The sequence below is a fragment of the Myotis daubentonii genome, chromosome 14, assembly GCF_963259705.1.
Source record: "Myotis daubentonii chromosome 14, mMyoDau2.1, whole genome shotgun sequence".
Lineage (NCBI taxonomy): Eukaryota > Metazoa > Chordata > Mammalia > Chiroptera > Vespertilionidae > Myotis > Myotis daubentonii.
The window spans coordinates 6,312,469-6,334,678 of record NC_081853.1 but is presented as its reverse complement, the minus strand read 5'-3'; the positions used below and the strand labels follow the sequence as shown (position 1 = coordinate 6,334,678).

Below are 22,210 nucleotides of genomic sequence, written 5' to 3'. Positions count from 1 at the left end.
CTCGTGGGAACCTCCTTCTGGGCAGGCCCGGGGCTCGCCGGGAAAGAGCGGCTGCCAGGCCCGGCCAGTTTCCCTGCAGAAGCCAATCAATGCAGCGGCAGTGTTCCTCAGCCCCGTGCTCTGAAGCCTGTGAAACAATGCCAGGGCTGAAAATACCATTACATACCTCTGCTTTTTAACCGGCTTTGAAATTTCAATTTTTGGAAAATGTACTGTGGGAGGAGGTCTGCATTCATTTTCCTGATATAGCATGAGAAAAATAACTCCCACACCTTTCTCCACCGAAGATGACAGCCAATCTCAAACAAGTTTAAACACTGCAAGCATTGGGAAATACTCCACAAGGTAAAGTCAACATTTTGGGAAAGATAGTTTTTAAAAAATGGTTCTGCAAGTGATTTTTCATTCCCCACCTAATATTTTTGCAGAATTAAAATTCAGGAACAGCCACTAAGAAAACACACACACGTGTGTGTGTGTGTGTGTGTGTGTGTGTGTGCGCGTGTGTGTGTTTTAAATCCTCACCCAAGGATGTTTTTCCATTGATTTTTAGAGAGCGGGAGAGCGGGAAAGACAGAGAAATATCGATGTGAGAGAAACACATGGATTGGTTGCCTGCTGCATGTGCCCTGACCAGGGCCCGAACAGGGGAGGAGCCTACAACCAAGGACCCTTTGGTCTGCATGCCGACGCTCTAGCCACTGAGCCAAGCGGGTTAGGGCAAAAATATATATATTTTTAAACGCTCTGATTGTCCTGGCAGATGTAATCCGTTGATGGTTCTCGGTTATTCTTTATTGAGTCTCGGCAGACACTGGAAGTTCAGTATGTTGTTACAGGTGCCTGTCCCCTGGCTGCTTTATGGTTCAAGCAGCCTCAGGCGCTGTGTGTGATATCCGGACTATTCACAGATTTCAATTGGTCTAAAATTCACTGGGAAGAAAATGATTCTCCCCTTAGGGAGGAACAGTAAGAAGGGATACATGAATTAATAAATAAGTAGGTAGCCACTGGTGATGTTCTTACTTAATGAAAACAAGGTGCTTATGTAAACAGAAAAGTCAACCGCGAACACTTCCTTCTTGGCTGGATGACCTGACTTCAGAGACTTGGCCATTCCCCAATGGCCGGGCGAACTGAAGAGAAGCAGCTGATAAACCTTTCCACTGATTTGTAAATCAGAAGGAAAAGTCTTAGCAAAAAGAAGGTTACCAACTACCTACGTCATAATGAACACAGACAAGCATACTGTACTACTAATATAAGGCAAAATTTTATACATTGAAACCAAAAAGGCTATTGCCATTATATATTTTAAAATATATTTTTATTGATTTCAGAGAGGAAGGAAGAGGGAGAGATAGAAACATCAATGATGACAGAGAATCAGAGATTGGTTGCCTCTTGCTCGATCGGATCAAGCCCACAACCCAGGCATGTGCCCTGACCAGGAATCAAACCGTGACCTCCTGGTTCATAGGTTGATGCTCAACCACTGGCCTGGTGCCATTATACTTATTAATGAAAGGTTCCCACATTAAGTTCAGACTACATTTCTTTTTTAAAAAATCTGGTATTGGTTTCATTTATGATTTTCTTGGTGATAGGTTCAGATTTCCCATTTCCTCATATGTCTCAAGAACCAACAGGATATTTTAGATAATCTAACAGCATCAAAATAATGACTCTCAAAATTTAAAATCAAATGGTTATGGCATATACACTACCCCACAGAACTGTTAAAAGCATGATAAGATACACTAAAAATTTTTAGTCTTGTCCACATAATAAATACCCACCTAAACCTTGTTATCATAGACAACCGAGTAGTTTCAATGGAAGAAGACATACTGGTATTTAGACTGATTAAATGTTTACTGAGCATCTACTGTGTACCTGGGTGTGGTAGCTACATTCTAGTTAAGACAAGACACACAGAAAGCAATATCATTTGCTACTAAGAGCATATATTATAAAGTGTAACACATGCAACTGTCAGAGATAAAAAATAAAAAACATCCAGAAGGCAATGTGGTCATTATTTTCAAGTAATATCCTATATAACAAAAGCCTAATATGCTAAGTGTCCTATTGTCTAGTCAACCAATCAAAGCGTAATATACAAATATATGCTAAGGCCGTTCAATCGCTTGCTATGATGTGTACTGACCACCAGGGGGCAGATAATCGACCAGTCAACCAGTCCCTATGATGTGCACTGACCACCAGGGGGCTGACGCTTCAACTGGTAGGTTAGCTTGCTGGAGTCTGGTTGATCGGGACTAAGCGGGAAGGCCAGACACACCCTGGAGTCCTCCCACGGCCCCTACCCTCTCGCATTTCTCCCCAGGCAGATCATGTACCAGTGGGGTCCCTCCGCCTGGCCTGCACCCTCTCGCAATCTGGGACCCCTCGGGGGATGTCTGGTTTGGGCCCGATCCCGCAGGCCAGGTGAGGGACCCCACTGGTGCACGAATTCATGCACCTGGCCTCTAGTATGATAATATAATCCTCTCCTTTCATTCTGTCTCCAAGCATATGATACTACTGTCACCATCTTATGAAAGGAATCCAACACCCAGTCTTCTCTAAGTCATATAAGTATAGAGTTAATTGCTTCATTGGAAATTACCCAAATGATGTTTCATGCTAGCCCATGCTTCACTGTTCGGGGCACTACACCTGTTTTATTTCCTGCCACCTCCCAGAGCTCTTAAAGCACAGCCTCTGAAATAAGATCCTGGGCACTTACAAGACTTTCACCGCAAATGAGTTAAACACCGGGTATGTCAATGGTGTGTAAGGCAGGGTCTCCTCTGGGCTGCATACTAACCCCCTACAGCAGGAACAAGGTTGCTCTTGATGGTGAGAAGCCAGAACATTATGCCACCTCCACCCAAGAGAGAGTTACCTTAGGATCAGCTGTGAGCAATTTGAAGGCTTGATAGACTTGAGCTTCCTGTACGCCACCTCCAAGATCCAAGAAGTTGGCTGGCTTCCCACCGTTCAGGAAAATGATATCACAAGTAGCCATGGCAAGTCCAGCACCATTCACTGTAGAGTGCAAACAGCACACAAGGCAAGATCAATTTAGTAAAACGAAATGGCCCAGAAACGTTTCCCTCCACACAACTGCAAAAGAGAACCCTATCATGACGGGCCAATTTCTGCCCTGTTTGAAATTCTATTCAACCGGATAAGCTCATGGGTTTTTAGGATAAGGAATCAGAAGACGTGCACACAAAGAATGACCAAGAAAGGCCTGGCCATGGGGAGGTGGCTTTATCGGGAAGTGAAATCAGTCTGGGAAATGGAAAGGAAGGGTTGAAGTCAGTTATCAATTTGGGCTGGTTCGTAATAGAGGAGGGAGTTTTGGGTTCTGGAAAGTATATTTCAAGAAATTGGAAAAGAGCCCTAACAGGTTTGGCTCAGTGGATAGAGTGTCGGCCTGTCCCAGGTTCAATTCCAGTCAAAGGCACGTACCTTGGTTACGGACACATCCCCAGTAGGGGGTGTGCAGGAGGCAGCTGATTGATGTTTCTCTCTCATCGATGTTTCTGACTCTCTACTTCTCTCCCTTCCTTTCTAAAAAAAATTAATATATTTAAAAAAAAGAAATTGGAAAAGAGAAAAAAGCTGTGCAAAGTAACTACAGCCTATGAATTACTTTTTTGTTTTGTTTTTTATTTTGCTAATCCTCACTCAAGAATATTTTTTCCATTGATTTTTAGAGAAAGAAGGAAGTAGGGGAGAGAGAGAGAGAGCGAGAGAGAGAGAGAGAGGAAGAGAAAGAGCAATGTGAGAGAGACACATTCATTGATTTCCTCCCACAAGCGCCCGACTGGGGCCAGGGATCGAACCTACAACCCAGGTACGTGCCCTTGACCTGGAATGGAAGCTGAGACCCTCTGTCCTTGGGCCAACACTCTAACCACTGAGTGACACCGCCAGGGCCACATTCTTTTTAATATTCTTTAAGAGTAAAAAATGGAATTCTCCTGGTTTTGTTTGTGAGAATACGGTCCCTGGAACGTGGCACCCTCTGGGGTTGAACCACGGGCCTTCAGCTGTAAGAGGGTTCCCCACATTTTTCTACCGAGTGTAGCCAAGCATGATTATACGTTATCTGGAGAAAGCCAGAAGACAAATGAACAGATGATCACTCAGCAACATTCCTAGCCCCCTGCTCCTTTTTCAAAATAATATAACAAATGTTCTATAGCAACCTGACCATTCAAACTAAAACCAAAATGTGCTAGCATCTTCGGAGCTTTTCTTTAAAAACCAAGTAATGAGTTTTAACATAGGAATTCTTATTTTCCAGAACTCAGTTTTATTGATCAATGTAGTTCTGTTGTTCCTTATGCTTAATTATATGAAGTTATTTTCCTCGGGTTAGAAAGTAAAAAAAATAAAAATAAAATAAATAATAAAAATCTCCTGAACTCAGCAGAAACTCTCAAGATAAAGTACCGTTCACTTTTTTCTGACCCTTGAATTCCCCAGACAACTGAACTGTGACTAATTTAATTAATTATGGGTCAACTAAAATAGAAATGGTTTATCTAGGATCTGAGAGCAATTTGAAAAGCATTAGGCTAACTTCATCAAACCATGCACATGCCTACAGAGGCTACAAAAGATTGAATTTGTTCTACACCTGCATTTTCTCTCTCCTTCCTAAATGCCTACAATACTGAGCACCTTAGCTGATCAAGGGCAGGAGGGTGGGCGAGGGGGTACATGAGAGTTATTGCTCCAATGAAAGCAAGACACTTGGTGCTGCTTGTAACTAGATGTCATTTTCTATTGTATGAACAGAAAAGTACTGGATGAGGTCTATCCAGTTCTGAATATAATGATACTGTTGACTTAATGAGCCATAAATCTTCTTTATTTAAATTCCATTAAGATTAAGAACTCAGCTTCCAGTGTAATAAATTGGTTCCACCATAACACAGAGGTACATAAATCTCAGTACTATAAGCTGTGGACAATAACAGAAGTTGTGTTGCCTCTATAGACCCATTCTTATTTCAACTGAATAAGCCATTTTCACAAATTTAGATAATTATGATAAAATCAACTGTTTTATTAACAAAGTGGTATAATGGATTAAGCAATTTATCATTTGTTTATCACAGAAGTTGAAACTTGAGCATAATGAGTAAAGTATATATTCTCTTCTACTTCCTCTGAGCAAGTAGTTTTGAACCCAAGTTTCAGAATAGTCCCTGCATATTAGCATTGCCTGGAGCAGCAAAGGCCCTTAGCTTAGTAAAAAGTGAAGTTTAACTGATGCTTTGAAACAGGGCTTCTCCCGGGGGTGATTCTGCCCATCCAGACACCCTGCAGTGTTTGGAGACACTTCAGTTGTCACAAGTGGAGGTGCTGGTGGCCCCTGAAGGCCAGGATACTGCTGACCGCCATCCAATGTGCAGGCCAGCCCTCAGCCAGCGAGGAATTCCCCCCTGAAATGTCGCCGGTGCCGGAGGTGAAACCCTGCTTTAAACCAGGGACCATCCACCAAAGTCTACTTTGGGAAGAAACTGAACTGTTTCCTAAAATTCTTGGGGAGAAAAATCTCTTATGTTTACTTGCTGCTAGGAAATAAAATTTCAGAAATCAGGAATTCCTAAATTCTGCAAAAATCCACAAGCCATCCTTTTGCCATAACTGACTGCTCACCAAAGCAGGCAATGTTCCCATCCAGTCCTATGTATTTTAGGTCATATTTGGCAGCTTCATTTTCAATGGGCTCGTTTTCTGATCCGTCGTCCATGGCGAATATGTCCTTTTGTCGGAATTCTGCGTTGTCATCAAAGTTTATCTTGGCATCAAAACAGACAACTAAAAAAAAGGAACACACATGGTGTCTCTTTAGGATCTACACGTTACATTCTCAAGGTTGGTTGGCACAGGAGAAAAAATAAGTAAGACACGGTCGCCCTACCTCCTGATACAGACGGGAAAACTGTGGCAGCCTCCTGCCCCGAACTTAAACGTCAGAGCTACGAAGACAAATATGAAGTGGTTCCTGTTCCAAGGGACTTACCTTCTAACAAAGGGCACAGGCATTTGTGTCTGCTGATCTCTGTTCAATCAAATAAAAATGAAGGTTGCTATCACCCATTAAAAGCCAAGACTGCCAGCTACATGTAGCTCTGATGAGCTGTTCGCCCTATATTTTTAGTAATTAATCACTAATTGTCACCTTTTCCTTCTATGCAAAGAGACTAGACAATAACCCTAATCCTGCAGTGATCCTTTGTCCTTCTGATGATGCAAAGTGAAATTTTTATGTAACTGTATCCTCACCAATACTTCTCAGAGATGTAGTGGAAAGAACACTGGGTCAGAATCAATAGTTTTTATATGATCCTTAACTAACTGTAGCCTTGACTAAAAAAAAATAATAATAACCTACTTCCTCTCTGGGCCTCAGTTTTCTTATTTAGAAAATGGAAATATTCCCTAGGCTGCTGATACACTTACTTGGGGCCTGCTAACGTGCGTTCCATCAACCACCACCTTGCTGTGTGCAGGACATGACTCTTTTGATTGTAAAGCACTAAGAGACCCAGCTGGTCAGACACAAGGAAGGCTGGCAGGCACTACTGGCAACGCGGTCTCTGCCCCCAGGGCTGGTTAAGGCTCTTGGCTCTCTCAGTGGCCAAGCGCCCTGGACATAGTGACTCTCACTCAGGGATGAGGATGGACCGCGAGCGCGTTCCTTGACTTACAGGAGATCTTCTGTATGTACAGTCGGGGGAGCACAGTGGGCTGGGGTGGGGTGGTGCACTGGTTTCCAGAGCCTGATGGCTTTCCTTACAACCTTTAGGGTGGAAATTAGCTATCTGTGATGCCATCCCATCATCACCTCCTCTACTGTACTTGGGGTATGGACGGGCAGGGGTCTCCGACCAGGTGCTATTCCTCTCCAGCACCGCAGACAGGCACCTAACTCTTAAAGGGGAAACAACCACCCTGGCATATTTCAATCAAAAGCAGTGACTGCAGTCTGTGAATCCCACTCGCTTCCTATGGAGAGAAAATGTTGTTACACTGAGACACCTGGGGTGAAAGTGCCCAGGCAGCGGTTTCCCCGATGGGCTCTACCACAACCATCAACCAACCTGTGCGGATCTGACATGTTAACATCTAAGAACACTCGGCATAAATGCAAATCAAAACCACAAATTACTTAGAGTAGCCCTGACTGAGAAGAGAGAGTCCTACGTGGAAGTTAATGTCTGCGGGAGTCAGCAGTCTTGCCACAAAATGTCCCACCACATTTCCCACAGGCTGTGAGCACATGGGGCCCATGAGCAATCGCTTTCCCAAACACTGGAACCTTAGCGATGGAATCCTACAATTAATTATAAAGGAGTTGGCCCGTGCTCTCTGCTTGCTACAGTGGCATTTTCTCAGCAGCTAATGACCAGTGTAATAATCAATAGGAAAGCAACTTCATTCTTGGCTTTCCACCGGGTTTATAAATACATTTTAATTAATTTATTAGTAACTGTAGCTCTTCCATTACTCATTGGCAAGACTACTTGTAATTGACACCTTTGAAATGAATGGGCAAAGGCAACCAAATTGACTTCCTAAGAGAAGAGTTTCACATAAAAGAATTCTTGGTCGAGATCAATAAACTAGTAAATCATAGTAAGTCCCGGCTGCTCTCTGCCCTCACAAGGCTGCACTCACAAGCACCTTGAGAGACATAATTAGGGGATATGGATGCGGCGTGCAGAAGGCGGCCCCGCTGCATGTCTGCGAGCTCAGACTTTCGATGCTTGCCCTGCGGTCTGCTGTATCACTCAGTACAGAAATGTGTTCACTCTTCCGGGGCCACCCTGGGAGACCGTCGAGGTTAGCCAGGGCTTGAAGGTGGTGACTGTGGGATAAAAAGGATCTCTACAGGGAGAAATATGTATGTCCTCTGGCATCCAGAGCACCGTCTGTGTGAATCACCACTCTGGCCCCTCCGAGCCAGGCAGCCGATCACCTGAAGCCCAGTGGCCTGGCCTATGAAATGGGGAGCGGAGGCCATCAGCCCCGTGGGGGTGCTGGAAGGAGAGGAGGCATGCAGGCACTCGGCCACATACACAACTGGCCCTCGCCCCGTCCTGTCCCTGCACAGAGCTTTCCGACCCTCGGAGTGTCCGCTGCCCAGCCCAGAGGGTTCTCCCCTCTTCCTCTCACTCGGAACGACCTGTACTTGGTCCACTCCCTTACAGTGCCGGCCTTCTGTTTAGAATAAATATAAACTGATGCTTAAGGGGTTTACATCTATGCATTACCTGTGGTTTTCAATGCAATGCCATCTTCACAATGCAAGGATGTGTCTAAGAGAGCCCATGCACCTCTCACCCCCTCACCGCCCAAAAAGATGTAGGTTTTGGGGGTGGCCATTCCGTTTTAGATGACCTTTCCTCACCACTCAGCCTTTCCCCCAGGAAGGGTTTCAATGGCAGGCATTTCACGAAGGCCTTGTAATTGACAGAGGAGGACATTTTCTCTTGAAGGACGAGGGTGAAGAGCTGCCTCTCTTGGGCCTCAAATCACACAACACCTCCGCAGAGGGCCAAGGTGGCTACAGATTGGTACATCGGAGGCAGGGGGCCCAGCGTGCCCCTCAGCTCAGCTCATGCCTGTTTCTGTAAACGGGGTTTGACTGGACCACAGCCACACCAGTTCATCTACGCAGCCCTGTTGCCGCTGTCCTGAGAGCCCCACAGCTGAGATGAGAGGCCAGCCGTTATGGAAACAGGCGGGCTGTCCCTGTTAATCACAAAGGCTCGTCACATTGGCACCCTGCTCTAACACTGACACAGTGGCCTCCGCTATCACGTCTGTTATGGGGAAGGAGAAACTTAGAAAAGTGGATCCTACCAGCTTGAAAAGAAAAATGTGAAACAAACAAAATAAAACCTTGCAGCTGCACACAAGTAGATTAATCCCTGAATATTGATTGACTCTCGTATGCTTAATTCCCCCTGTAAGACCTTTCCAAGTACACGTTTAGGCCTGGCTTGTTCAAAATGGATTGATGTCTATGTCAATAGCAGGGCAATAACAAACCTTAGTTTTTTCATTGAATATAACAACAAACTATGGTAAAATGTATTTTGGAAGGTGCTCAGCTTGGTTCAGACATTAAGACTTTCAATGTCACAATAACAAAACCTCAATTCTTTAGAAAATTCAGCTTGAACAAAGGCCATTCTGTGTACAAAGTGGGTGAGAAACACACCTATTAATATTTATCAAACAATTTCCACCTTCAAGAGCACAGCGTTACATGCTTGATAGATTATACAAATGAGTTTTCCTTCTGAACAGCTACGAAAGGGAACCGCACACTTGGTCGCAGGGCGCTTCTGTTGTTTTGTTCAGCGGTGGGTGTTAAGATTCTGCGAGCTGTTAATTCAACAACCTCCATCAACAACATGACTGGCAGTTAGCCGCCTCTGACCCTGGAGATTCAGCAGAAGAATGTGCCATGGAATTAAACAAAAGAAGAGTACCTTTCCAAGGGGAGACCCACACATAAAGGAAACATAACAACAGCAGGAAGTAAGGCTGTCATAATTAGTTTGAAAAATAATCTGTCTTCAAGCAATGCATTGCACTGGATCTATGATAAATAACCATGATGTGCTATGGAAATGAGCCCTTAAAATGCTGCCACTTTCAAACTGGCCCCACTTTCCATTAAATACTGATGTTCCAAGAGCTGTATACTTTTTAGAACATTTTTTTTTTAGTTGCTGTGGAAAGAGAAAATAGATATGAGGAGGGAGGGGGGTTGAGGGTAGGTAGGACTAAAAATGTTCTTGAAAATAGAAGTCTTGTGTATAAAGACAGAAACACCCACCGACAACATGGGCACTTGCTAACACAAAGCAACAGGGTTGTTATTTAGGGAAATTAATTTGAAGCAAGAGAGAGATTTGATATTCGTTAACTTTAACCCAGCCTTAGCTCTCATGTCATCTTGGCCAGTTAGTCACTGTTTAAATGGGGTTTCATTCCTTTAATTTGGTGAATGGATTTGTGGTCTGCATGTGGGGACTATGACATGGTGGGCGAGATCACTTCTGTTGGGAGGTGATGTGCTGTGCTGTGCTGTGTGTTACAGGGCGTTGAGCGACCTCTCTGGCCTCCACTCACTAGAAACAAGTAGCAACTGCACCCCAATTTGTGACAAACACAAATGGATGTTAACGAGACTCACTGCAGTGATCCAATAAAATCATCGCGCTGTACACCCGAAGCTAATACAATGTTATGTCAATTATATCTCAATGTAAAAATGCCTTTAGACGTTGCCAAACGTCCCCTAGGGGACAAATGCCCACCTTCCCATTGAGAAACCGCACAGACACGGAAGAAAGGCGTCTGTGTGCAGGCAGATCTGGCTGAAAGTGGGAAGAAATGCAATCAGAGGCCAAATCCCCTTGGCTTGCAAACTAAATAAATGAATGGACGGATAAGTAGGTAAGTAATAACAAAGCAAATTCATTCACAGTTTAATGAAGTAATCCTGGCACTGCCATCGGATAAGCAAGGAAAACAGTTACGTTCTCTCTGACTAATAAACATTTTACTTTCATTTCAGTAAGTTAGGTCATTCTGGTCCCTTTTTCCATCAAGAAACTGCCTTTCTCCAATCCCGCGGTCGGCAAACGGCGGCTCGCGAGCCACATGTAGCTCTTTGGCCCCTTGAGTACGGCTCTTCCTAAGCCTTAGGAGCACCCTAATTAAGTTAATAACAATGTACCTACCTATATAGTTTAAGTTTAAAAAAATTTGGCTCTCAAAAGAAATTTCAATCATTGTCCTGTTGATATTTGGCTCTGTTGACTGATGAGTTTGCCGACCAGTGTGACCTATACCATGTGAGCCAGGCTCAGTGATTGGTCTAGGCATGGGCATGTGACCCAAGCAGGACCAATCAGAATCATCTGAAAGGTGGCTATGGTTGCTGGAGGAGCTGTGATAAGAACAGGCTCACCTTTACTGCCCTCCAGCAGCCCGGCTGACAGTGCAGGGTATTCAGCCGCAGGCAGGGCTCAGGGCCAGAGGCTCCCCAGGCCACTCCTTAGACTTCCCGTCACCTGAGTGAAATAAGTGCCCCTTCCCCACCAGGGTCTTTCCCACAAAAACTAGGCAGATGGGGGTTTCTATCTCTAATAACCATTACAATCTTGATAGTCACCAAACTACCATCAGCAGTGCCAAATCACAGTCTTTGAATCAGATTATAAACCACACGGGGGAAAAAATCGCACCTAGACTGCTGTTCTTTCTCCACCTCAAAAATGCCCCCTGCCCCCAGGTGACCGGGCAGCACAGCTGTTACCCAGGCCACTGCTCTCATTCCAGCAGCAGCATCTGCAAATACGTGACCACGCAGCTGGGTTTAAAACAATGTTCCTCGTGGAGCAACAGGAGCCTGAGGAAACACTCTTACAGAGAGGCTGTCACAAATAGGAAAAAGGTAAAAATGCCTGGTATGATGCCTAGCTCCTTACACTTCTAATTAAAAGAGTAATTACTGAAGTTTTAATGTGAAAGGTTATATGTTCCGCTATTACTGATCTAAATGAAAAAATTAAATATTAAGATTATCAATATTGCTCAGATATAAATGATTGCTTTTACAGCCCCTAAATAAAGGACTGCTTTAGGGGACTGTGACAATGATGAAGATCAATTTGTACATTTGATCATTAATCACCGTTTCCTAATTGGGCTTAATTTGACTACTGCTCATTAGAGTTATAAACCAACACACTCATTTAATTGTGATTAAATTCAGTAGTTAGACTTCTATGGTACAATGAACAAATAGCTAAAGATAATTTTGTTCTTAAAATAGCACATAAGACTTATGTTTCAATGAATTGTAAACACAAAATTCAGTTTATGATAAGTCTTTCAAAAAAGCTCAATAATGGTTCTTCCTCTTAGAAAGAGGAATGTTTCTCTTAATTCACCAAATTAAAGGAATGAAACATTACTGCCCATAGGAAAAGGTTCTCACAGACCTACCCCTGCCAGAAACCAGCTGTGACTGACATCTTCCCAAAGGCTTGAATTCCCATTTTTTAAAATATGAAATAACCAGGTGTCTTGGGCATACCAGTTTGAAAAGCAATACATGACCTTTAAGAACTTACATTGAACTTCCATCATTTTCATTTTGTGGACTTAATTATCAGCCACTCAATACAGCGTGAATTTTGGCTGATAGTCCCAAACCGGGACTACTTCTCAATCAGTCAGATGAAAGCAACTTAATAGTTTAAGAGGGAGAAAGAAGAAAAGGCAAGTCACTATAAGTCGGTATGGCCTGTCACAATCCACAGGCACACTGTACTGAGACATGGGTTTGAGTCCCAGTAATTAATTACGCAGGGGGAAGTCACAGGAATTTTTCAATACTCCATAAAATAGGGAGACATTTCTGACTTTGCAGGGTTGCTGCAAGTAATAATAATAATAATAAAAAAGCATATAAGTAAAAGTTTATCATAGTGCTTGACATAAGATCTCAAGAGTTTTTTCTTCCTTCCCGTACTGTCTATAATCAGGGGTGGGGAACCTTTTTCCTGCCAAAGGCCATTTGGATATTTGTAACATCAACTATTGGGTATTTGTGGGCCAGACAAAATTAACCTGCTTAAAAATTAGCCTGCTGGATTTTGTCAAACATTTAACTAGCTCACCCCTATGCCTTGGCAGGGCCAGACCAAATGAGTGCATGGCCCGCGAGCCAGACGTTCCCACCCCTGGTCTATATGATGTATTGATGATTTGATTTCACAGCCAGATGAAATGCAAAAATTATTTATGAATAAGGTAGTTTGTTTATAAATGACCTACCAGATTTTTATCTGGTGGGTCACCTGTGTAAGCTATGAAATATATGATTTTTAATGACTTCCTAAACATGAGCTTTTTGCCAATCTTAATTTGAAATGCTAAAAAAAAAAAAAATAGAAAAAAAGATAAAAACCTATCTATACCCTTCCTGAACTACTGCTGTGCCTGAGAAGAGGAACTAAATGTTATGACTGTCAGGAATTGGCATGTTTTGTGTCTGACACTGGAGGCTTAACAAACACAAGTCACACTTTTGGATTAAAAAAAGAAGATGGAAAAACCAACCACGAGGCTTAGCCTAGACCTGTAGTCAGGACATGGCAGAACCTAGGCCCCTCTGTAAAATAAAAGCACTGAACACCCTGCCCAAACACCCCTGGCTCAGGGGTATGGACAGCGCCTTGCGGGGTGAGGGGGCGGGAGGGAGGGGCATGACAAGGTTCTGGGCCTACTGAGGAGCTTCTGCCCAGTGAGCGCTTGACCCCCTCTCTGGCCTAGGGCACAGAGCAAATGCAAACAGGTCAGCTCTCTGACATTCGGCCATCCTCTTGACACAATTCAGAGGCTGTGGGAAGGAGGGAGATGGGAAGGGGTATTCACTCTGTCTCCTTTGACCTTGTGCTCAGAGTTGTACCTGCAGCAGACAGCTCTGAATTAAAGAATGAAAATACACACACACATACACACACATCCATCTTGGTCTACAACTTGGTTGTATTTGCCCATAACAGATCACCTCATTTACCAACCCAATGGCAAAGACCTGTTTACTGACTGTCCATTGCATTCTAGGCAGCACACAAGATACTGGGGGTGAAATGAACTAAGAAGACAAGGTTCACGGAAGTCACTTTCTGGTGTCACTATGCTATCCACCTACTCACTAACCGTCCCTACCACCAAGCACACGCACAGACACGAGCTCTGGCTAGGGAATCAGTAAGAACTTGTGGGGGTTGCGGAGATGTAACAGTTACTTATGCTCCACAAGTACCTGATGGATAAGAAAATGCCTCCTCCTCCCCATGGAGGCAGCAGCTCATAATCAAGTCAGGGGGGAAGCCGGATGGTGGGGCACCGGGGTGTCACCATGACGGTGCCAACCCAGGGGGCACACAGGTGACTATATGCAGATTGAGGTCAACTGAAAAGCTTCAGGCGGGTCATAAAGCAGGTACGTTTTTTACACCCAAAAGCAGTGGCTCCTGTTTCCACCCAAACCCTGACCACAGTGATGGGTCTCAAAAGCAAGGGCTGGCCCTAGCCAGTTTGGCTCAGTGGATAGAGCATTAGCCTGCGGACTAAAGGGTCCCAGGTTCGATTCCAGCCAAGGGCACATGCCCGAGTTGCGGGCTCGATCCCCAGTAAGGGGCATGCAGGAGGCAGCTGATCAATGATTCTCTCCTTGATATTTCTATCTCTCCCTCTTCCTTTCTCTCTGAAATCAATAAAAATGTGTATATATATATTTTTAAAAAAGCAAGAGGTGCTGGAGGATGGGTGTTTCTAAATAAGACAAAAAGCAGCCTCCTCTGAGGCTTGGCATTTGGCTACGAACAGACTCAAGTGCAGAAACGTTCGACTGCATCACGGGAGCATTTGAAACTGTGGCAGAAATTAAATCACCGGGAGAAATGAATGCAAAGCTGCTGCCACAGTCCTGTGCAGAATGTAATGTATGGTCTGCAGGAGTAATTGTGTTCATTTGTTTTCTCTTATTCATTTATTTTTACCTTGTCCTTCTGGCGTTTCACCGAAGGGGTTCACTTCCACCTGCGTAGCATCGATTTTCAGGAAGAGGTGATACAGCTTCTTAATTTCATCTGCAGCCTAGACGTGATCAAGTGAAAAGAAATTACACCAGAGCAGTAGAAGAACGTTTATTCTGCTGGATTAATGAAACCTTAAAAATTACACGCTCCGTCTTTATTTTCAGTTAGGCTTTCTGAAGGGGAAAACAGAAAAGCATAGTATTTTAATTTCCACTGCTATTCATTAGAAGGGATTGCTCCACGTTCCTCCAGACACCAGAAAAGACCATTATCAAGACAACAACATATTTCCAGTGTGGCCTAAAAACGCTGGTAATCTTTCTGTAAATTACCGCATTCCCATTAGCCGAGCTATGCCACAATGTGAGCTACAATCATTAATACAAACAAGCTCCATTTAAGTAAAAGGTAAACATGACTTGGAGAGTTTATAATAACTAGGTTTTCCTAATTATGCTGGAATTAGACAGTTATTATATTCATCAATTCAAACTTATAATCTGTGGAACAATTACTGAGCGTCCAATGGCAACCGTTGCAAGAAAGGAAGATGGAGGCCCTAAACCACCCATGAATGCACAGCACAGTTCAACCGAGAACAGTGTGCCCCACAGGCAGAGGCCAGAGCAGGGCGGCCAGTTTCCCACAGGTGACCGGCTTCATTTTCTCACTCTGCTTAAGCTCACCGCTCATGCACGCTGCAGCCAAGGCTTCTGAACCGCGGAGTCCCAGCACCCTGCACTGTGTGACCTGGGCTCGGGGATGACATGGAGGAGGCAGGCACCGCCTGGAGAGCCCACACCTGCGCGTGCACAGCCTGGGACGCCTCACAGCAAGGCTGCGACCTCGGTGAGTGGCAGCCGCCAGTCTCGTCTGGGCTCGGTCTGATTCCTGGCCGTGGCTTCCCCTTTGCTGCAGTTTTGCTGGTGGTTCCAGTCCTGCGTAACTTGTCCTCAGAAACACCTGTGGCTTTCCGCCCCTCTCCTCTGTAGATGGAGGGAGATGGCTCTAGCAGGCTGAGTTTCCAAGGCTCTTGAGCTCAGGCCAGCCAATGGGAGGTAGCAGTGGGAGCCAGGCGGTGGGGGGGGTGGGGGGGGCACAAAGCTGGGGTATCTCTTCCCCCCTCTCTGCCCTGGGCAGCATCTCCTGCTCTGACTTCAGCTCCCACCATACAGGCCCACCAGGGCTCCAGCTTCTGTGCCCCAGTGTCCAGCGACACCCACCTCCTGTCCCCGAGCACGCAGGTAGCAACAATGGCTGTTGTTTAGCTCTACGGTGCCTCTGTCCACTCTGAAATGTCTCAGCTCTGACATATCTATCCGTGCAGCCAATTCCTCAGAATAAATCCCACCGGGTAAAGGAAGAAAGTGGTTTCTTTGTCCCACTAAACTGAGGACCTGGAGATGTGATGCGTGTTATTCATTTTATGTGTATCTGTAACCCTCCTTAAATCCTAACCTGCAACTCAGTGGACATAAATAAACAAACATAATGAGTAAGACTGAATATTTTTTTAAATGTTTTTATTGATTTCATAGAAAGAAGGGAGAGGGAGAGAGAGATAGAAACATCAACGATGAGAGAGAATCATTGACTGGCTGCCTCCTGCATGCCCCAGGCATGTGCCCTTGACCGGAATAAAACCTGGGACCCTTCAGTCCACAGGCCAATGCTCTATCCACTGAGCAAAAACTGGCTAGGGCGAGGCTGAATATGTTTAGTATTAATTTCTGGGGGGCAAGATAACACAGACATGACACCAACGCCCCAGGCACACCAAGGTCTGCCTTGAGCCTTCCCAGACTCCCACCATCCAGGGCCTGGCTCAGCCCCGCAGCCCCCTGACCAGTCGCTGCCACGTGGGAGGTTCTATGCACATACCAGCGTGCACATTCCGCACTCATCTTTTTTATAAAACCAAATCTGGGTCTATACGCTCTGTCTTTACTAGAGTTTAAAGAGCCGTCATCAGCAACACAAACAGAACAATGTCATTCTCTGAAATGGCTGCGTAACACTTGTGTGGATGTATCACAACTCACTTAATATTCCCCTCCCACAAACCAGCTCCTCCGACATCCCAGTCACAACCACCAGCTCTCAGGAGCGCCCAGTGTGCCAGGGGAAATTCGTCTTCCACCCGCGGTGTTAACTTGAATTTCTCTTATTAAGGAGTGAATTTGATATTATTCTATGAGCTTAGGAGACATTTGTATTTCCTTTTCTGTGAATTCAGTCCATTTCTTTCTGTTGAGATTTTACCCTTTTTCTTATTAATTTACATGAAGGTATTTTTACATGAAAGAAATTAGCTCATTATCTCCTATCAATGGCAAATACTTTTCTCCTTTATCTTTTGCCCATATTTTTGTTACTCCTGACCCACAGGGGGCCCTGCACTTGCACAGCCTCCGCCGGTCAGCGCTCAGCAATCACTCAGCATAAGCCAGTGGTTCTCAACCTTCTGGCCCTTTAAATACAGTTCCTCATGTTGTGACCCAAACATAAAATTATTTTCGTGGCTACTTCATAACTGTCATGTTGCTACTGTGATGAATCGTCATGTAAATATCTGATATGCAGGATGGTCTTAGGCGACCCCTGGGAAAGGGTCGTTCGCCAGCCCAAGGGGTCGCGACCCACAGGTTGAGAACCGCTGGCGTAAGCGGTGGTTAACAATGAGGAGAAACTACCTGCGTAAGAGAAATGACTTCTGGATGCATAAACATATAAAATCTTATCTCAGCTACTTTAAAGCTTTCTCTTTTTTAAAATACACATACCATAAAATTCATGGGCTCAACCATTTGTACGTGTACAGTTCTGCAGTGTCAAGTATATTTACATTTTGTGCAACCACGCTCCAGAACTTTCCATCCAGCAAAACTGAAACTCGGTACCAGATACATAGTAATTGCCCATTCTCCCCACTGCCTGCCTGACAACCACCAATCACCTTCTGTCACTATGATTTTACTATTCATATACACACGTAAACAGAATCATGCCTATTTGTCTTTTTGTGACTTGCTAATTTCTTTTTTTAATTGTTTTTATTTTATTGAGTTTATTGTGGTGACATTGATTAATAAAATTACATAGGTTTCAGGTATACAAGTCTATAAAACATCATCTGAATATTGTATTGGGTGTTCATCACCCCATGTTAAGTCTCCTTCCATCACCATTTACCTCCCCCCCATTACGCTCTTCTACCTCCCGCACCCCTTTCCCTCTGGTGATCGCCATGCCGTTGTCCCTGTCTATGAGGGTTTTTTCTTTGCTTCATCCTTTACCTTTTCACCCAGCCCCCAACGTCAGACCGATGTTCTCAAGGCTCAGCCATGCTCAGCACGTCATGATCTGCTTTTTCAAGGCTGAACCACCTTCCATTACGTACACACACATCATACTTCATTTATCCACCCGTTTACCAATGGGCACCTGGGTCGCTGCAAAGCTTCCTAAGCCTGTATCAACCGAGGTTGGAAGAAGCCTGGATGTTCTGCACTTACTGCCATTGTAATTATACATTAACAGAGCATTTATGGGGGATCCTCCACTATTGTCATTGTATATTCATGTACAAATGGCATATGCTTTAAATATAAACATGTTTTGAGCAGGGAGGAGGCATGATGAAATCGTGTTGTAAGACCGACAGGGAGCGCCAGCTGGGCTTGGAGACACGCCTTATTCCAAGGCAATACTAACTGACTACAAGGGTTGGGCAGGCGTGTCGGTCTGACCAGGTGTAAAATGGGAAATGGCAGGACTGTGGAAAGTTGAGGTTAGCTCCCCTGCTTTCCAAATGTGTTCAAATTTAAAGAAACAATTAAACACGAGTCAGAGAAACATTCTGCTGGGGACTGTACCTTCAACCAGGTTGGACTGCCACCCACGACCTCGAGTCATCACACACTATGCAGGAAAGGGGTTTGCTTCCCCTTGGCCACCAGTTAATGTTACTTTAAGGCTGCTGGTTACAAACCTGAAAGTTACGGTTGCAACAAACAATTGAAAAGTTAAAATGCCTAAATTCAAATATCCCTGAGGACATATGCTTCATACCACGACGATTTCTAAGTGTCTTCAAAATGTTTTAACAGGTTAAAAAAAAGTAAGTACCTTTCTTGCATCCCAGAATCGAGTATCGTCAGCATTCACACATGGTCCCTAAAGCCAGCGGGGGTAGGAACCACTCCTGGGGGTCGTGTGGGTTTTCACTTGGCCCACTGGGTCATTCATCAGTTTCCATCCCAGAGGCACCAGGTGACGATTCCGGGTGGCAGTGTTTCAGAAATCGGTCGTCCAGATGCTAACTAGGACACACGTGAGGAACATGGGAACTTTTGGTCCTGCTCAGCTTTCCGTGTTAGTCTTTTCAACCCATTCTTGCTTTAGTGGATTTTCACCAGGAACACATACTCGGTGGATATTATGCAAGGTGATATTTACTTTTATTAAAGCTTACGTCAGCTTTTGGAGCAGTGGTTCTCAACCTTGCTAATGCTGCGACCCTTTAATACAGTTCCTCATGTTGTGGTGACCCCCAATTTCATTGTTACAAATTGAACATAATTAAAGCATAGTGATTAATCACAAAAACAATATGTAATATGTGTTTTCCGATGGCCTTAGGCGACCCCTGTGAAAGGGTCGTTTGACCCCCAAAGGGGTCGGAACCCACAGGTTGAGGACCGCTGTTTTAGAGACATCAGGCATGAGTCACAGGACAGACAACTAAATTTATAAATAATCATTTTATATGCTGTTCATCCATGAGTTGAGGTACCTCCTCCAAATGCCTAAACTGCATCCTAGATGAAACTTAAGTAACATTCAGTCTTATGGAATCCACAGGGTCTCTAAGATTACCGTTTCTTAATCAAAGGGCCAGAAATTGGTCATCATTTAAAGTGCTTTCCCTCCTCAGGTGCGGCCTCCACAGCCCGCTGAGCCTGGCAGTGGTGGGGACTCACCCTCTCTGTGCCCAGGGCCCAGCAGGCTGTGCAGCACCCGCTCAGTGCTCCCTCCACTTTTGCTGAGCAAGTGAAGATGCAAAGTCTTTCATGTAGTCAGCAATGAAATAAGAAACAACGTGAATTAAAAATGTAATTAAGAAATATAATGAAAATTAGCTACTAATGACCCCTGAGAACTTGCATGTTCATCTTTCCTAGGTAACTCACTTAAAACCTAAGTTGGTTGGGGCGTTGGGAAAACAACATTCAGACGTTTAACAGCTATAAATAACCTAATTTTCCCTTATAATGCTTTTGTGGGGGGAGGAGGTGTCTTAAGATGTACACAAGACTATTACTGCCTTCCCTAGAACTCTGTTATGTTCACCTCCTGAGCTTTGAAATTATGTGGCAGCAGATTTGGCCCCTCCAGAGCTGTCCTCCTGCCCTTACAGCTTCCTGCTGGCATCTCGTCAAAGGGAGCATCCTAGATGTGCTACTTCCCAGACAGGATAGCTGCTTCTTGGACACTTCATACATCTGCAAAGCACATTCCCAGCAACGCAGCAGCGAGAAGATGGAAGTCCTGTGTACACTTTAGGATCCAGCAAAGGGGAGTGCAGATGGCTAAGGGCATCACAGAGCAGCCAAGGGGAATGGGCACAGAACCAGGGCACTGAGCGCATGGAGCTGGAACACAGTGGCTATGTCGGTGGAGCTCTGGTGAGTCTGCCCAACACAAGGAGCCGCTCAATCAATCAATAATATAATTATGGCCTCATTCCCAAGAGGTAAAACCAATGGCTGTAGCCCTTACCCAAGAGCTGCCCAGCATAGTCCTTGCACTACCCTGGCATCTTCGCCAGCCTCTAAATGACGATTTAGTTCCTCTAACTTCACTGAATCCTGACTGTACCTTCTCCTGAGGTTTAGGCCCAGATGATCCTGTCCCCTTTGACCTCCTGAATATTTGCTTTCCAACGGAACCTTTCTTCCCATCTTCAAATAAGTACTCTCCTCTCTTTAACTTTTTAAAAATTTTATTGAATTTACTTGGGTGACATTGGTTACTAAAATTATATAGATTTCAGATGTACAATTCTATAAAGCATGTCTGTACACTGTATTGTGTGTTCATCACCCAAAGTCAAGTCTCCTTCCTTCACCTTTCACCTCTCCTTTATCCTGCTCTTTCCCCTACCATTCCTCTCCTCCCCCACTTCCTCTATGGTAATCACCATAGTGTTGTCTATGTCTATGAGGTTGTTGTTTTTGTTTTTTGTTTCTTAATCCTTTAACTTTTTTCACCGAGTCCCCCATCCTCCTCCTCCTCCTCTAACAGCTGTCAGTCTATTCTGTGTATCTATGAGTCTGTTTCTATTTTGTTTGCTTTGTTCATCGATTCCACATATAAATGAAATAATAAGGTTTTTATCTTTCTCTGGCTGGTTTATTTACCCTGGTCCATCCATGGTATCTCATAATACTCTCCATGTCCATCCATGCTGTCACAAAAGGTAAGATTCCCTTCTTTTTTATGGCTGAGTAGTATTCCATGGTGAACATGTACCATGGCTTTTTTATCCACTCATCTACTGATGGGCACTTGGGCTGTTTCTAAATCATGGCTATTAGAAATAATACTGCAATGTACATATAGTCCATTGAATCAATATCTCAGGTTTCTTCAGATATAGTCCCAGAAGTGAAATCACTGGGTCTTATGGCAGTTCCATTTTTAATTTTTGAGGAAACAACATCCTGTCTTCCACAATGGCTGCACCAGTCTGCATTCCCACAAACAGGGCATCCTCACCAATACATTTGTTGGGTTCCTCTTGTTCGGGACTCTCTTGGCTTCCTGAACTTGTAAGTCTATTTCTTTCACCAGGTTGGGGAAGTTTTCTGTCATTATTTCTTCAAATAGGTTTTCAATAACATGGTCTCTCTCTTCTTCTGGCACCCCCATAATGCGAATGTTGGTACACTTGAAGTTGTCCCAGCGGCTCCTTACACTATCTTCATAATGTTGGACTTTTTTCTTTTTGCTCTTCTGATTGGGTGTTTTTTGCTTCCTCATATTCCAAATCCTTGATTTGATTCTTGGAATCCTCTACTGTTGAATCTCTGTAAATTATCCTTTATTTCAGTTAGTGTATGATTAATTTCTAACTGGTCCTTTTCATATCTTTGAAATTCTCGCTAAACCCCTTGAAGCTCTCATGAAGATATTTGAGCATCCTTATAAGCATTGTCTTAAGCTCTGTTGTTTAGTAGTTTGTTTGCTTCCACTTCATTTAGTTCTTTTTCTGGAGATTTCTTCTGTTCTTTCATTTGTGACGTTTCTTCGTCTCTGCAGTTTGGCTGCGTCCCTGTGTTTATTTCTATGTATGAAGTAGAGCTGCTATGTCTCCTGAAATTGGAAGAGTGGCTTGGTATAATAGGTGTCCTGTAAGGCCCAGTGGCTCAGCCTCCCCAGTCATTTGAGCTGGGCATTCTAGGTGGGCCCCTGTGTGGGCTCTGCACACAGTCTTGTAGTTGAGCCTTGACTGCTGTTGGCATCACTGGGAGGAG

At 44.3% G+C, this 22,210-nt stretch overlaps 1 protein-coding gene across 1 annotated transcript in view; it reads right to left on the bottom strand.

The window, feature by feature from the left end:
* The window catches only part of SUCLG2 (succinate-CoA ligase GDP-forming subunit beta), a 244,502-nt gene that overhangs the window by 79,739 nt on the left and 142,553 nt on the right, over positions 1 to 22,210 (bottom strand). The window contains exons 7-9 of the mRNA XM_059663021.1: positions 14,634 to 14,730; positions 5,689 to 5,850; positions 2,912 to 3,054 (exon numbers count right to left, since the gene is read on the bottom strand). Coding sequence (XP_059519004.1) covers positions 2,912 to 3,054; positions 5,689 to 5,850; positions 14,634 to 14,730 — 402 coding nt within the window. The remainder of the gene's footprint in view (positions 1 to 2,911; positions 3,055 to 5,688; positions 5,851 to 14,633; positions 14,731 to 22,210) is intronic.